The sequence below is a fragment of the Microcebus murinus genome, chromosome 2 (assembly GCF_040939455.1).
Source record: "Microcebus murinus isolate Inina chromosome 2, M.murinus_Inina_mat1.0, whole genome shotgun sequence".
NCBI lineage: Eukaryota > Metazoa > Chordata > Mammalia > Primates > Cheirogaleidae > Microcebus > Microcebus murinus.
In genome coordinates, this window is record NC_134105.1 from 68,360,354 (window position 1) to 68,377,939 (window position 17,586).

At 42.1% G+C, this 17,586-nt stretch overlaps 1 protein-coding gene across 4 annotated transcripts in view; it reads right to left on the minus strand.

Moving 5' to 3' along the window:
- The window catches only part of DDAH1 (dimethylarginine dimethylaminohydrolase 1), a 230,125-nt gene that overhangs the window by 123,523 nt on the left and 89,016 nt on the right, over window positions 1–17,586 (minus strand). The window contains exon 1 of one of the 4 annotated variants that reach the window (XM_012747558.2): window positions 7,258–7,704. The exons of 2 other annotated variants lie outside the window; for them this stretch is intronic. In XM_012747558.2, the coding sequence (XP_012603012.2) occupies window positions 7,258–7,560 (303 nt within the window). In that variant the 5' untranslated portion in view covers window positions 7,561–7,704. Of the gene's footprint in view, window positions 1–6,410; window positions 6,526–7,257; window positions 7,705–17,586 lie in introns of those variants that run through there. One more of the 4 variants, XM_075999704.1, reaches the window with a different exon arrangement.

Sequence of the window (17,586 nt, forward strand, 5' to 3'; positions counted from 1 at the left end):
TTGGACTCTGTCATGCTGATTTCTCTTGTCATATTTGCTTAGATGATCTAGACATTTAGAAACAAGTCTAAAGTCTGGTGATTTAGTCCTTTCTATGTGGTGTTACCACTCCTTCAGTACTCTGCTTCAGGAAGACAATGTACACTATTAAATTATTTGACAATGACAAAGTGAACTAGGAGGCATTCCGCACACACGTTTTTAATAGGATTTGTTGTTTGAGATTACTCCTGCTTGTCGATTCAGATGAAAAGTGCCTGTTTATGAAATGAGCCGGAGGAGTCTGACAGATTTAATACCTAACATCAGCTCAGGGAAAGGGATGGAGGCTAACTTCAAAGGTCAGGTGAGTATTTTGTTGAAACATCAGGGGATCCAGTTATGGTAAATAAATACGTACAGACTAACTGGGGTGAACAATGCACTGGGTTCTATGTAAGATATTAATGAAAACTTTCTTTAAGGTTTTAGTCATTTTATCTTTAATCATGACACTCCCTTGACTAGGGGAATGAATACTACCACAAATCTAGATCTCTAGTCAGAAAATTGGGCTTTCTGAAGTGGTCACAGATTTTAATAACAAAAAAACCAGAAAAAATAACTAGCACACATTTTTTAAACCTGTATCTCCAAATTTATATTGAGATTCATAACATGCTACAATAGTTTACTTATGACACAAAGGCAGTGGAAGGTAAATGTGTTTGTTCAAAAGTCTTAAGTAGATTTTTCTGTGCTTGTGGATATTAACAGAAGGACATTTACCATTACTATAATAAAAACCATGTTTGAAAAAAATCTAAGCTTAATAAGACTTCAAAAATACACACAAAAGTAATTTTCTAGCATATCTGAATTACAAGGGATCCAGCCCTCCCTTCTTAGTCTTATAATGATTCTCTAATGTTACTAAGAATCTCTGTGGAAAGCTCATTTTCAGCTAATAGTATCTAATAGAAGTCACTTCCTACTCATCATTTTGTTCTTCATTTTCAAGGCTTTCAAGATCAACCATACAGGAACAGATTATATTACTGGATGTACCCCAGTCTCCAGAACACATCAGTTTCCAAATGTTATTGCCAAGGCCATGTATGACAGAAGAGGTGAAAAAGAAACATCCTGAAAAGGAGTAGTTGTTCTACCTAGTTGGAGGTGACGATTTATCAAGAACTGTTTATCTGCTGCTATGTGAAGAGCCTTCAGCACATTCATTTTCCATATTGGTGAGAGTCAGAGTAATATCTAATAACGGTTTCAGGCAGTTTTCTCACTTGAAACTAAACAGAAATTTAAGGAAATGTGTGCATTTTAAAAAGCAATCATCCACTCTGCTGGTAAATAAGACACAATTATGCACAAACTGTGCCTAGGCAATTTAGGGAGGTTATGTAAATGATTGAATTATTATTTTTTAACTAATGTGAAAAGAACCTACTCTCACTTATGAGAGAAAGGAAGTAAAATGATTCACTTAGTTAACATCCAAGTTAGACTGTATATCATTAATGTGTAAAATGGGATTCAGGTAGTTATTCTATACTGATTTAATGTTCTATTAGGATTAACCACAACTGGCAATAAGCACTTCAAGCAAAAATGACCTTCACATTTTCATAAAAGCCTCATTTCCGCAACTTATTAACTGTGTGTGACTTTGGACCAGTTACTTAACCTCAGTTACCTCAGCTTCCACTTCTTTATATTTTGAAACAGCTAATGATATTACCATCTTTTAAGATTTACACACACACTCAAAGACTTGGCATTTGTTAGCTATTGCTATTAGACATGATCTTGATGTTCGCCTTGCCTCTGGGATCAACATAATTACATTTATAATTCTCTGGTTAGGAAAAAAACACAATTATGTTCACATTTTATATCTGATACCCAAATTATGTAGGTCCTAATAGTCAAGTGCCCTATTAGAAGGGGGATGTCTACCCAAATATACATTGCCCACTCATCAATTTATGTCCCCATTCCCCCACCTGATGTCTAATTCTACTTTGGGGATTTATTACATTCTGCTAAGCACTGACTTCTCCCTAAAGAGGTCTCTAAAAATGCTAATGCTCAGGGAAAGAATAATTAAAGCTATTATCACTTTGTGAGAATGCATTTGCATGGTTTTTCTCCTAGAATACTCCCACATACTATACTTAAAAAGGGACAAAGGGCACAGGATACATCTCACAATTTTGCTTAAGTAAGGATTGTCAGTTAATCGTTTATTATGTACTAAAAAACATTCTAGAAAGAAACTCAAGAAAATGGTAGCAGTTGTCTCTGAGGAGGAGAACTGGATAGACAGGTGCAAGAGTCGGGGTAGAGGGCAAGACCTATTTTCACTGTACCTTTCCTCTTGTACCTTTTGAATTTGGTTCTGTAGGTGTGTATTATCTATATAAAAGTTTTAATTATTTTTTTAAATAATCATTTTTAAAAATAATATTTTTTTACTGTTATTAATAACAGTAATATTTTTTTAAAAAACTCAATCCTCACATCCTGTCACTACCCTACTTCAGCTTTTAGATAATTTGTTTATAGTACTTTGACATTTTGCAGTTGACTTTTTTCCCTAAAAGGTAAGTTGGATTCATTTAAAATATGATAGACTTGGCCGAGCATGGTGGCTCACGCCTGTAATCCTAGCACTCTGGGAGGCTGAGGTGGGAGGATCGCTCAAGGTCAGGAGTTCAAAACCAGCCTGAGCAAGAGGGAGACTCCATCTCTACTAAAAAAAGTAGAAAGAAATTAACTGGCCAACTAAAAACATATATAGAAAAAATTAGCTGGGCATGGTAGTGCATGCCTGTAGTCCCAGCTACTCGGGAGGCTGAGGCAGAAGGATTGCTTGAGCTCAGGAGTTTGAGGTTGCTGTGAGCTAGGATGACGCCATGGCACTCACTCTAGCCAGGGCAACACATTGAGACTTTGTCTCAAAAACAAACAAACAAACAAACAAACAAAAAACAATGATAGGCTTCTCAAGGCTGATTTGTTTGTCTTCAAAGTATGAAATATATTAAAATTACTCATAGTTCTGAAGGCACAGAGTTATTAGACAGCTAACATTATTTCCTGACTTTCTGTATATACAATTTCTTTCACTAAAACTTAAGCTTTCTGCACACAGGGCCTGTGTTTTATTACTCTTTCAAGGCCACATGAAGCAAACACTGAGCCTTCACAGGAAAAATTTCTTGAATTCCAAGGAAGTCAAGTCATTAAATATAGCATGATGCTTTAAGAAGGAATTACTCAAGATTTTTATAAAAATAAACAAATGCAACAACAACAAGAGACAAAGACAGGAAGAGGGAAAGGAAGAGGAAGAGAGAAACAGGTATAAGCCACCTATATTCATAATAAACACTTTTGTGACTCTACTGATTGGGAATGCTTGTAAAACACCAAATATATCATAAGGAAGGAGACCCAAGGCTGTCCTGAAATCACGGAGACATTTATTCAACAAAATATTTGCTGCATGCCTACTGTGTGCAAGGCCCTGGGGACAAAATGTTGAACAATGAAGACATGATCTCTGTCCTGACAGTTTACATGATAAGAGGGGATACAGAAAGGTAAACAGGCAATTATATGGCATGATAAATATAAAAGAAACTATACAGAGTTTTAGGAGTTTATAAAGAAAAAGCAATTCCATGCTTGGGAAGGTGCTGTCTAATATCACAGTGGGATGGACTAGAGCTCTGGAGTCCTCCAAACCTGAGTTCAAAACCTAGTTTTACTGGTTCTACTCTACTATTTTGGTGAATTTATTTAATCTCTCAAAGCCTATTTCATCAACTTTAAGAATAATGATAGTTTTGAGCTCAAAGAGTTGATGTGAACATTAATGAAATGCATGTCACAAATCTGGCACAGTGTGTGGCCAATGGCAAGCACCCAAGAAATATTAGCTAATAATGTTGAAACCACACCTTTACAAATTGATAAAGGGGTACAAGATGAGAACTGAGGTAAGGGCTTAGCTAAAAAATAAGGCACTGGCCTAGCTGAAAATTATAATAATTAGCTACTATACCCGTTTGCTTCTCTATAATTGCCACTCTGGAGGCACATAGCTGGTGGTCATAAAGATTCTTGGCTTTGTCCATAGATAACATCACCTTTTTGAAATCTAAGGTAGTTTCTGAGATATCTTCCAGGTCCTGCATTCCAGTGGCCCATATGGAGAAACTGACTCAACTGGTCTTGTGACGCCCACCCAAGACCCTGGTCAGCAAAGAAGACAATTTCCACAACTCTATGGTTCTGCTGAACATAGCCAATTAGTAGATTCAACTGCCTACGACAAACTGTCTTTAAAAACCTTGTCTCCCAAATTCTCGGAGAGGCGGATTTGAGAAATTTCTCCCATCTCCCTGCTTAGTACTATGGGGAATAAACTCTTTGTTGTAAAACCTGCTGTCTCATTGTATTGGCTTTCTCTTGGGCAGTGGGCAAATGAACCTGGTTGGGCGGCAACAATATTAACGGTAACGGTAAGCTGAGAACCGAAGCATGAGTAGGAACAGTCACATAAAAGGGAGGAGAAGGAGGAGGATGAGTGTCCCAGACAAAGGAAAAACATACATCCAGAAAAGCAGTAGTAAGGTCAGCTTGAGTGAAAGAACCTGGCTTGAGCCAAGGGTTGGGGGTGCTTGGGGTGGGGTCAGAGATGAGGCTGAAGCTGGAAAGGCAAGCAGAGCCCAGCTCAATAGGTTTACCTAAGCACAATGGCAGCTCCTCAAGAATTTTAGTCAAAAGAGAGACAGGATCAGATTTGAGTTTTTAAGAGATCAGCTTAGCTACAGTGTGGAAACAGAATGGACAATGAGGAGACTGGAGGCAAGATCAGCGGTGATAATTTTAAAATAATTCCTTGGCTGCTGTGGATTTTCAGTTAGGAAGGCAGGTATCACATGAAAAAAATGCACACCACTTCAAAGCGGGCTTTGAAGTAACTGCCAGCTTGTCTGTATTAGCATTTCATTCCTTCCGTCCTTCATTCATTCATTCATTCACTCAACAAGCGTTAGCATCTACGAAGGCATCGAGCTGTGAGAGATGTCAAAGAGCATTGCCCTGACTGGCCCTGCTCTACAGAAGCATCCCATGCAACACAGACTGTCCGATTCCTTTACCTGCCTAGAAGGTCTGTTACCTGGTGACCCAGATCAGGCAAAAAAAAAAAAAAAAAAAAATGGCAAAAGTGCTTTTGGGAGAGACCACACACCAGCAGGAGACACAAGCTGGGAGGCAGAATCACAGAGCAGATTAGGATATAACCTAAGGCTTGAAGATGACTCCCCTTCACCCCAGGAAAGGGAAATGTGACCAACTACGTTAGTGTATAGAAGACTTCTTATTAAAGGGATAAATGTTCCATGACCCACTGCTAAGTGAATAATAAGAGTCAACATTCATAAATGTCCTGTCCTATGGATTTGAGGTAGATTTATAAATTTATTATAATGACTTTGTGATATAGGTATTATTATGCCCATCTTACAGATGAGAAAACTGAGGCAAAAGACACTTCCCCAAAAGTCGCAGAATTAGGAAATGGTGGAGCTGAGATCCAGTCTAATGTTTTTATCCCCTACACTATGTGATCTCTGGCAGTGAGCCACCAGGCTGTTATCAGAATGAAGTCAGTTTAAAATGTATACCTCAAAATCTAGGCAAGGGAGAAAGATCACTGCTCACTCAGGCATTAGGAAGGCCAAAATTTGGAAGGTTCTATCATAGGAATAAAATGAAATGGACAAATAAATATGGCAACAGTCTCTTGAGAGGAAGTCTGACTACCTCCATCAAATGAGTACCATCTGAAAGGGTATTTGAAACCTATTTTACTCTTTTAAGTACAAACCACAGCTCTGCCATATGGTGGAAAACACATTCAAAAGCATTCAAATGGGGTTACAATCCTTATCGGTTTAAAAGAGTAGGGATCTCACAGACTCAAAAATGGAGAGGTGTGGCAAAGGAGATCAAAGGGCTGAGAGAATGAGACCTGTTACTCTTTGAGTTTTCTGCTAATGGAGTGTGAAAAAAGCTGATTATTTCAGTGAGAAACACATGTAATATACTTATTCTTTCTGAACACTTAGGATTCCATTAACGAAGTAGTGGAGCATGTGTAGAATAAGCATATTTTAATCATAAACTCTATGAGGGATTTCCAATGAGAAGTGAATAAATACAAAATAAAAAAATTCCTAAACCTCCAGATACAAAAAACCCCACTAGCTTCTTGCAATGCCACTGGATGCCAATAGCAACGGAGAGTCTTGAGCATGGGCTCTTCACTAGCAATGAGAAGAATCCCAGCCCAGATGGCATTTTAATGTCCAATCTCACTCGATTTGTCTCTCTCCACTAACCTGCACTGTGTTTAAAGCAGTCACAGCCATTTTCACAAGCTGCAGTATTTTAAAGTAGTCACCATTGCTTGAGAACACGAAAAGGTCTCTTAATTGCTATGAGTGAAAAAAAAATACAGAGAAAAATTATGGCATTTGTGGAACCTGAATTTCCAGTTAAACGCGCTCGCTGGTACACACACCCAGCACCCCACGGAGAGTCAAGCTTTTCAAACCTAGCCCATTCATGTACACACTTAGCACAGCTCACCAGCAAAACACTTGCCTTCCATTCATTCACTTACTAGTCCCATTCTTTGGGATTCACTCGCCACCAGTGAAAAGTAACTCGGGACGCACCAGGTCTACGGGCACCAGCACCCGGTTCATCCATCTGGCCTGCCTGCTCCAGTGGCCGGGAAGGACCTAGGGGCTTCGGCGTCGTGACCGGCGCTGGCCCCTGGAGGGACACCCAGCCTGCACCTGCCCGCCTGGAGCGGCACCCACCCTGCACCCGCTCCCTGGGAAACTCAGAGTTGCATTGTCTTTGCTGCTGCCTAATTTTTACAAATAAAAATGCTGTGAGATGCATTCATTCCCCAGCCCACCCACCTGCCCGAGTCCGCACAACCACACTCAGCCGGCTCTTCTGGAAGGCTCCCGGCAGCCGGAAGGTGTGAACAATGAACTTCTCTCTCTCCCCGACTCTCTCTGACACAAACACACACACACTCGCCCGCACTGGGAAGTTGCGAACTAGCCCGGGCGCCAATCCCGCGATTCCCCGGGCACGGCGGCCACCGGCAGCGGGGGAGGGCCGGGCGCGCGCCCCCGGCCGCGCCCCTCGCGTCGCCGGGCGGGCAGTTACCTCCTTCCTCCGGCTGGACGCCCCGGGTCGGGTGATGAGGGCCGTCTCCTCACACACCACGGCCACGTCCTCCACGAACACGCAGTCCGGGAGGCTCTCCTCGGCCGGCAGCTCCACCACCTGCAGCCCCAGCTTGCTGCCCAGCACGCCCACGTAGAGCTGGTGCTGCCGCTCCGCGCGGGCGAAATCCACCTCCTCGCCCTTCGTGCTCCTCAGCGCCTGCTGGGCGAGGGACTCGGGCAGCGCCCGCACCACGGCGTGGGTGGCCCGGCCGAAGGTGGCGGCCTGGCCCAGCCCGGCCATGGCTCCCAGAGGTGTAGGGTGGAGGAGCGGCGGCGGCGGGCGGAGGTTCCTCCGGTGGGGCAGAGCGCGCCGAGCCTGCGAGCGCCCGGCGGCTCCTCTTGGCAGCGGCGAGTGTGGTGCAGGCGCAGCCCGGCTCGCGCCCGGAGCCCTGCCCGCGCCACTGAGCATGCCCAGAGCTCCGGGCGCCGGCCCGCGCGCAGCCCGCGCGCCCACTCCGGCGCTCGCGGGTTTTGCTGCAGCCCGGGCGAGTTGTAGCTGCCAGCACCGCGCTACTACGAGTGGGGCTGGGGGAGGCGACCGAGGAAGCCGTGAGGGTGAGAGGTGGGCGCAGGTGGGGGAACCTTGGTGAAAAGTCACCCCTATGGGGACACGACGGTACCTGTATTCTGCCGCAGGTGCACACCTCACATTGACCCCCAACGCAGACTTTGAGAGCGGGAATTGGTCTGGACAGAGCAACTAGAGGGCTTTTTGGTCTTGTCTTGAACTTTTTTTGTTTTTTTGGAGACAAGAGTCTCTGTTGCCTGGGCGAATTCCCTGGCGTCAGCCTAGCTCACAGCAACCTCAGACTCCAGCATTCAAGCGATCCTCCTGCCTCAGCCTCCAGAGTAGCTGGAACTACAGGCATGCACCACCGCGCCCCGGCTAATTTTTTCTATTTTCAGTACAGACAGGGTCTCACTCTTGCTCAGGATGGTCTCTAACTCCTGAGCTCAAGCTGTCCTTCTGACTCTGCCTCCCAGAGTGCTAGGATTACAGGTGTGAGCCACCGCTCCCCACCTGTTTTGAACATTTTAAACTTCGCTTACTTACAAAGTCTCATCTACTTTTGAAGAGCTATAATAGTTAAAAAGTTCTCCTTCATTTGAACTTAATTCCACTGGTCCCAGTTCTGTTTTCTGGCATTACCTAACATGCTCATTGTCTTTCACAAAACAGCATTCACATAACTGAAAATAGTTCTAATATCTATGCTGCCTGACAGCACTCTCCCACCCCCAATCTTGATCTCCTCTAGTCCTGGAGCCTGAACCACCAAAAAGTAACTAGTGTTTGGTTTCTAAGACCCTTCAACATTCTAGTCAGCTTCCTTTTGATATACACCAATTTGCCTGTATCCTTTTAAAATCATGGTATCCGGAGAAGAAACAATTCTTCCTGTGTGATGTGACTAGCACAGACTACAGCAGCACCCTTGTTCCAGATGCTAGGCTTCTATTAACACTTGCCTAAGCCTGTATTCACTTTTTTAGTGGTCTAGTGCCAAGATACAGGCTACAGCCTTCTTGCCAGAAATCTGATGCCAGATTTTAGGAAATGTGGATTTCTAGGAGTATTGCTATCTGAGCATCCTAAAATGGTTGTCCTAACTGAGCCCAGAGAAGATGTGATCTGCCTTCTCTGTCCTGCCCTGAGGGTGCTTTGAATTTACAAATGACATGGCATTTCTCAGTTAAGAAGATGAGGGGTCTTAAGTGAAGGATAGCTCTGACCCTGACACTTGGAAGTGGGACCAAAAGTAAAGAAACAAATCCTTAAGATCTATTAGGTTCTACTTCTAAAGCAAAACTCTTGGGGGACCCAAGCTGCCCTATTAGCATGAGTGTAGTATCAGAAATAATTTAATGGTGTCCTCATATGGCAGATTCCCACCATATGCACGTGAAAGTTGACCCATGAGCTTAGCTTGCCCAGGTTAAATATAATATTTATTATTATTATATAGTACTTATTTAACCCCCAGTTTAAATAAAACATTGGGCTTTGTTCCTGCCTTTACTGCTGGCTTTACCAGACACTGAGGTTCCATCCACCTCCAGTTGGCCACCACCTAGCAGCCTTCATTCATGCCTGTGCCTTATTGGAATCTGAATACTTTGCCTGCCACTCAGTGTCCTAAGCCTAACTGTGAGCAGGGCCCTATGTACCACTCTAAGCTCATGGCAGCCTAGCAACCAATTAAAACCTGAAAGTTTTCCCCTATAAATTGGTGTTAGCCATGTCTTTGCCATATTGAAATTGGGTAGTTGGCTTTTTAAAATCTAATTTTGTAGTTATCCGTATTAAATGTTATCTGCTTCATTCCAACTGTCTGACTTGGATTCTGTCATCTTGTGCATTATTTATTACTTCTAGTTTGTGCCATCTGAAATTTGATAAGCATGCCTTCTGTCTCCTCTAAGCAGTTGTCAAAATGTGTTAGAATGTGTATATTGGCAAAAAGACTAATAAAAACACAAAATCCAGTAAATTATAGTTTACATGCCTTCATGCTTCTGCAATGAAGGACTGTTTTTAGGAAAGTGGACGTTATTGAGCTTAATACATTGATAAGTCCATTTTCCCCATGGAAAATTTTTGAAAATTCCCAAGGCACAACACCTGGTTATGTACTTCAGGGTCACAAAAGCAGCATAAAGACATGATCTTTGACCTTGAAGAGCTTGCACTCTCACTAGGAAAACAAGACATCCAGAACTGAAGCTATGGTAAGTGCACATGAGAGGTATAGACAGCATAGTGCTACAGGAAGCTGAAGGAAAGAGATATCGCTGTGGCTGATGGGAGTGAGAGAAAGCTGCTTGAAAGTAATTGGACTTGGGTTAGGCCTTGAATAATTTTGGGGATCTGAGTAATTGAAGGAAATAATGAGAATTCAAAAGCCAGAGGCATGTTCAAGGGACAATAGATAGATGACCTCAATTCCCATATGTATTAGTTAAGGTAACTATCTCCTGTAATAAAACATCAATGTGTATAATGGCAGAAAGCTGATTGAAGTTGATCTCTTGTTCACTTAAAGTCTAACACAGATGTTCCTGATCGGTTCTTAACTCTTTCCAAAGCAACATCCAGGTTGCTTTTGCTTTTGGAGTTGGAGTTTTGTGGCTCCAACTCTTCAATGCATGACATCCAAGTTCACCATGCTCACCTTCCTCAAGCTGAAAGAAACATACAGCACCATGTGCGGAAGGTGTAATGAGTCAGGCCTGGAAGGGATGCATATTGCCTCTGCTCATATCCCACTGGCTAGAATGCTGTCACACAGCTACAGGACCCATGATGAATGTCTGCTGTGGGCCCAGAAAAAAGAGGAAACAAGAGAATGGGGAAACAGTTAGCTGGTTTTTGCCCCAGAGAAGAGTGGGGAAAATGGGAAACAAAAATGTAAAGGTGGGTTAAGCTTTCATCACATGAGCAATAGAGAAACATATGGTGTGGAAATTAAGAGCATAGGTTCTGGAGCCAGACTGTGTGGTTGGAGGCTTGGCTCCACTATTTCCTTGTTACATGATCTTAGACATGTTACTTAAAAGCTCTTTGCCTCAGTTTTATCCTCATCGGTAAAATGGGAAATAACGAACCCATTATAATAGGATTATTATGAAGGTTAATACTGCAAAGTGCTTAGAATAGTACCTAGAGCCTATAGGTGCTCAATAGATATTATCCACTGACAGGGTTTTTTTTTTTTTTTTTTTTTTTTTTTTGAGACAGAGTCTCGCTTGTTGACCAGGCTAGAGTGAGTGCCGTGGCGTCAGCCTAGCTCACAGCAACCTCAAACTCCTGGGCTCAAGCAATCCTTCTGCCTCAGCCTCCCGAGTAGCTGGGACTACAGGCATGTGCCACCATGCCCGGCTAATTTTTTTATATATATATTAGTTGGCCAATTAATTTCTTTCTCTTTATAGTAGAGACAGGGTCTTGCTCAGGCTGGTTTCGAACTCCTGACCTCGAGCAATCCGCCCGCCTCAGCCTCCCAGAGTGCTAGGATTACAGGCGTAAGCCACCGCGCCCGGCTCACTGACAGGTTTTGAACTGAAGGCTTTGAACATTATTTCCTACCAAAGCCCAAACTACATATCCACTTCCACTGAATTTTCAGTCATACAGTTATCCTAACAGTTTCCAAGCGAACCAGTGGCTTTCTTAGGTTGACAGACCAAATATCACAAGCATAATCATAGATCCAATACATATTTATCGAATCCTTGCTACATGCCAGGTACTGTGCTAGGCACTGGGGATGTAATCATGAATGATAATGTCAGGCTTATGGCCTTTTGAGCTCAATTTTATTAATAAATAGCAAGTATCTGAGGATTAACACAGGCATTCATGCCTTCCTCTCTTCTTACTTCATTGTAGCAGATATAAGATTTACTTTCATAGGGGATAGGTATTTGAGAGTATGGGTGGGAGTCCTAAAAGAGAAGAAGGGCTCAAAGGTGTCCAAGTGATAGAAATACTGGATCTAGTAAGTACTGTAAGTCTGTAATGTGACACTAAGTCCTGAGTGTTTCAACATAAGAATCATTACAAAAAAGATTTACTGAGCAAGAAACCCATCGTTGCACATTTGCCATTTACATCCAAGGAGGGAATGACATTTGGTTGAATGGACAGGCAGTGAGTTATAGACCAGAAAATGGTTCCAAGGTAACCAGGGCTCTGGTTCCTAAAGTCAAGACACATTGCCTCTTAATCTCTTCTTCAACTTTCATCTGGGATTTCATTCATTAAATAAATATTTGCTAAGTACCTACAATGCATATGGGAGAGGAATATATAAAAACAGTGGATAAGGCATGGTTTTGGATTCAGACAAACCTGAGTTTGACTCCTGGCCCACCTGCATTCTAGCTGTGTAACCTTGGTGTGACCCAGACCTATGCCCCACCATTTGCTGTCTTGCTCTACACTCCAGAGGACTGACCTGCATGACCTGAGACCCCATTTTTGTTGGGTTTGGCCAATTTGTTGGGTTAACCCATTGATACCAGGGTCATCTACCTCATTCCAGCCACATTAGGGGCTAATGACATAATCAAGAGGTCCTGAAAAGTACGAAGCACCATATAAATGTGTCAAACTTTAACAACAAGTTTATGATGTATTATGGTAATATGCAGAGCTGACTGTGACCCTGAACGTTTATAATAACTCTTCTTTTTTTCAGTTTTTCAGAGCTTTTTGCAACATTACCTCTTCAGAAGTATTTTTAATGACTATTTCATATTCACTTAGGGATACACTTAGAGAAGATTGGAGGGCAAGAGGACAGAGAGGTTAGAGTATTTATTCCTTTGGCTCCCTTCCTGCTTTTTCATGGTTCTGATGACAGCTGCATCCTACAGCCATAGCTTCAGCTGCTGGCCCATCTTCCATGGTTCCAGCTTTCAGCTGGGTTCTGTTAATGCTGTTGCCTGCCATTATTCCATCTAGGGTTGGTATTTGCTTCCATTTATGCTAGTCCCTGGGTACCTCACTGTCCCTTGTTGGTTGTCTGTAACCTGCCCACACCTCTAAAAACATTCCCTTTATTAAATATTCTTTTCAAAATTCTTTAAGCATGCCATTTTTTTGTAGGGACTTAACTTGTAACTCAATTTTTATATATGTGTGTGTGTATGTGCACATGTATACACACAGATTCTCTTGAATCCATGTCATACTACCTTGTTCTCAGAGTTGTGAGGCTGAAATGTGACAGCATTTACAAAGGGTCTTGGCATTGCTTCTGGTACACAGAAGAATTCAATAATGATGGCCACTAATATTAATAGCCATTGTGTTCTTGTGCTAGGCATTGTGATGAATACCAAAGTATCCGTCTGCCTCTGCGTAAAATGCCCACTTCTACCAGTCAAAATACACAAGTCCTTCAAATGAGATAACACATAAAGTGCCTACACCACAGTGACGGGCACACTGTAAGCACTCAGTAAGCTGTTGGCTCTTCAAAGCTCAGCTTTTCATTCTCTCTACCTTCCTCCCATGCAAACTACACATCCCTTTTCTGAATCTGTGACTCTTTCTCTATTCCTCTCTTACCCTGCTCATTACTTTCTCCTAGCACAGTGTAATAACCCATTGATACCAGGGTCATCTACCTCATTCCAGCCACATTAGGGGCTAATGACATAATCAAGAGGTCCTGAAAAGTACGAAGCACCATATAAATGTGTCAAACTTTAACAACAAGTTTATGATGTATTATGGTAATATGCAGAGCTGACTGTGACCCTGAACGTTTATAATAACTCTTTTTTTTCAGTTTTTCAGAGCTTTTTGCAACATTACCTCTTCAGAAGTATTTTTAATGACTATTTCATATTCAAATACACGCTTGTGGAGGAAGAAATAGCCTGAGGGAAAAGACCTTTCAAATTTTAGGAAATCTAAGTATAGAAGGAAAACATTTCTTTACAGTTAAAATTGTTACATATTTATATGTATGTTTGTGTACACACACACACACACACACACACACACACACACACACACACACTACAGGGCTCTGATAAGCCCCCTTCATTTCCTGGTGAAATGAATTTGCTTCATTTCCTTATGAAAAACAATGAAATGCCAGTTTTGCAATACCAAGGAATCATGTGTTTGCCCTTGTGATAGTAATACATTAATTGTTTTAACATATCACTGGTATGCACATGTCCCAGGAATCCTTCTTTACTTCAGTGATACTGCTCTCTCTTGGCTTCTATCCTTCTGTCTGTCTGTCCCTCTGCTTCTGCTCCACTGCTTTTCCTCATTCCCCCTCCTGTGGGTAATCTTGTCTGAGCCCATGACTTCAAACACCATCTCAATCCCTACAATGCCCAAACCTCCATTTCTGGTCTTGTTCTGTCCAGTCCTGAGCTTCAGAACTGCCTAAAAGACATGCTTATTTGGCTGTCCCACAAGTGCCCACAGTCAACATGCCCAAAGCAGAACTTATCATGTTCTGCTCAGGACTGCTCCTTCTCCTCTTCCAGTCCCTATTCCATCTGTACAGGTGGTTGCTCAAGTCAGTAATCTGAGTGTTACCCTTCACTTTCTTCTTTGCTCCACATGAAATTAATCATTGCGTTTTGACAGGTCAATCTCCTTAAAATGGCTCAAATCCACCCATGTCTCTCCATCCACCCTGCTACTACCTAGTCCAGAACACAATTAATGGTTTCCTTGATTACTGCAACAGCCATGTTATCCAAAGTGGTCCTTCTAAACTACAAATTTGACTGCGACTCTCTTGTCTAAATCCTCCATTGGCTTCCCATTACCTTCAGAACAATGTCCAAATGTCTTACCGTGGCTCACAAGACACCCCAACCCCTCTGATATCTCTCCATTCTCAATCTGGTCACTTCCTCATCCTTTCTCCTACTTGGGACTCTGTGCATAGTATTCTATTTCCTTGAATGTGCTTGACCCCATCTCTGCTTGGGTGACTCTTAATCCTCCTGTAAAACTCAATAAAGGCATCATCCCTTCCAAGAAGCTTTCCCCAGGCCACCAGGCTGGATGAGATATACCTGTATCCCTATTTTCACTCCTATCATAAAGCACTGCATTACTTGCTAGTCTGCTAGAAGCTCTTTGCAAACAGGTATATCTTTTTATTGCTGTATGCTCAGTTCAAGTTTTTAGAGAATAGCTTAATCTAAGCAATAGATGGCATTCCCCTCTCCCTACTCTAATCAGCCCACCTTCATAAAAATAGGTTTCAGTTTTTATGAAATAAGATTATACTAGATACCAGGGCCCCTTCCAGCTCTGAGTGTCTATGATTCTTTTGATCCAAGTGTCTATTTATTGCTGTGGGATAGTCGAGAGTTCACACCTGAGTTTGAATCCTGGCTCATCACGGCTGTGTGATCTTGTACAACTTCCTTGCCCTTTCTGAGCCTCAGACTCTCATTTGAAAAAAGGGGATAGTAATATCAATCTTACACAGTTGTTATGAGGATTAAATGAAATTAATGTAGACAACATAGGAAATATGTTCTCCTTCGTCCTCCTGCTGATTAAGATTGTTCAAATGCTGGCTCCACCACTTACTATCTATACAATTCTGGTCACTTAACTTTATGCACAGAGCTTCAGTTCTTTTCATCTGTAAAATGAAGTTGACCACCTACCTTAGAGTGTTATAAAAATTAATGAGATGATCCATGTAAAACTTTGTAGCATATAGTTGCACTAAGTGCTCATCAAATGTTAGCTACTTATGTGATGATGAAGAAGGAGGAGGAGGAAAGAAGAAAATATGCAAAGCCTGGCAATAGTTGGCTTTCAATGAAAGGTCATTCCCTTCTCTCTTTCACATTCCATTCATGGTTGGGAAAAGCTTCATTTACCCATTCTGAGGTCAAATTCCATTACAATATAATTGTTGCCCAACTTTTCCCACTGAATGGGAACTCTCTTGTGTTAAATTTTGGGGAGAATTTATTACATTTTATGTAACTTAAGTTAATTGGGTTAATTCCATATGTTTTGTAATGTACAGGCATAACTCTCAGAAATATAGATCACGTAAAAATGGTGTCAGATTATTTCCCCACATTTTTTCTTGCTAGCGCCATTATAAAATTATAGTGGGGGTCCGTATATTGGGACCTATAGCATGCATAAATGAAGATGGGGAGAGTTTGAAAGCTTCTAGTGGTTTTATGGTGAGGTCCTCACCTTCCCCATTACCTGAACACTTACCTCAGAGGTTGTTGTTACACATTTCTTTATTTCCCCCTTCCCCTGCTTTCTCCCCTGAGTCATCTTTCCTCAGCTCCTCCTTATCACTCATTTGCTGTTATTGCTCTTTGTTTCAGTTACTACTTATGCATAAAAAACCCTAGTGGATTAAAACAATAATTTTGTTTTGGCCATGATTTGTGGATCAGAACTTTAGGAAGGACTTGTCTAGGTGGTTCGTCTCTGACCCACGTGGACTCCAGAGTCCAGAGTCCACTAGGGCAGCTGAAACTGGAGAAACCACTTCCCTGCTGACTTCCTCACTCAAAACTCTGGTGCCTCAGAGTGTTCCATGGTGTCTCTCTCTCTCTCTCTCTTTATCTCCCTCCCCACATGGGTCTCTTCTTCCAGGGCTTCTTCATGTGGCTTGGACTTATCACAGATTGGTGATCTCAGAAGAGTCTCCGTTCTTACTTGGTGGCTGGTTTCCTAGAAGGAGAAGTGGAGGCTGCTACGCTGTTTGGTGGCTGTGCAAATAGCTAGCATTCCTGCCATACTGCATTGGTCAAAACAGTCACAGTCCTGCCCCTCAAAGCGAGGGGAAATAGACCTGTCTCTTGATAGAAGGAGTGTCTGTCATTAATCAGTCACACTCTTATTCATCAAATCCTGTTATTATTCTGGGTATAGTATTTAAATAATATTTTCTGAGAATTTGTCTTTCATTTTCTGAAGTTTTGGTATTTTTTTCTGAATTAAAATCAGTCCACACATACAGATTTATTTACACAACCAGCACTATTCACTGACTTGTGGTAGGTGCTAGTTCTGTTTAGCAAAGACATATCTGTTAATAAAACAATCATTAAATATTCACAAACTAAGTGCTGCAAAGGAAAAGAACTGGGTACCGTGAGCATATATTATATACTAACATAAAGCCCATATAGCAGGGGGAATATAGGAAGGCTTCCCTGAGGAGGTGACTTTTTGAGATAAGAATTGAAAAGTGGGCCGGGTGCGGTGGCTCATGCCTATAATCCTAGCACTCTAGGAGGCTGAGGCAGGCGGATTGCTCGCAGTCAGGGGTTCGAAACCAGCCTGAGCAAGAGCGAGACCCCCATCTCTACTATAAATAGAAAGAAATTAGTTGGCCAACTAATATATATAGAAAAAATTAGCCGAGCATGGTGGTGCATGCCTGTAGTCCCAGCTACTCAGGAGGCTGAGGCAGGAGGATTGCTTGAGCCCAGGAGTTTGAGGTTGTTGTGAGCTAGGCTGACGCCACAGCACTGACTCTAGCCTGGGCAACAAAGCGAGACTTTGTCTCAAAAAAAAAAAAAAGAATTGAAAAGTGGTAGTTGTTAGCTAAGAGTGGAAAGAAAATGCTAAACTGAGAGAGCATATGAACAAAGACACAGGTGAAAGGGAATTTAGTGTGTTTCAGGAAGTAAGAGAAAAATCCATTGTATTATAACTGGAATGTCAGTAATATTGTCAACTTTGTTTTAAAACTGAGGGTCAGCTCCTTGCTGAGAGCCCTAAAATTGG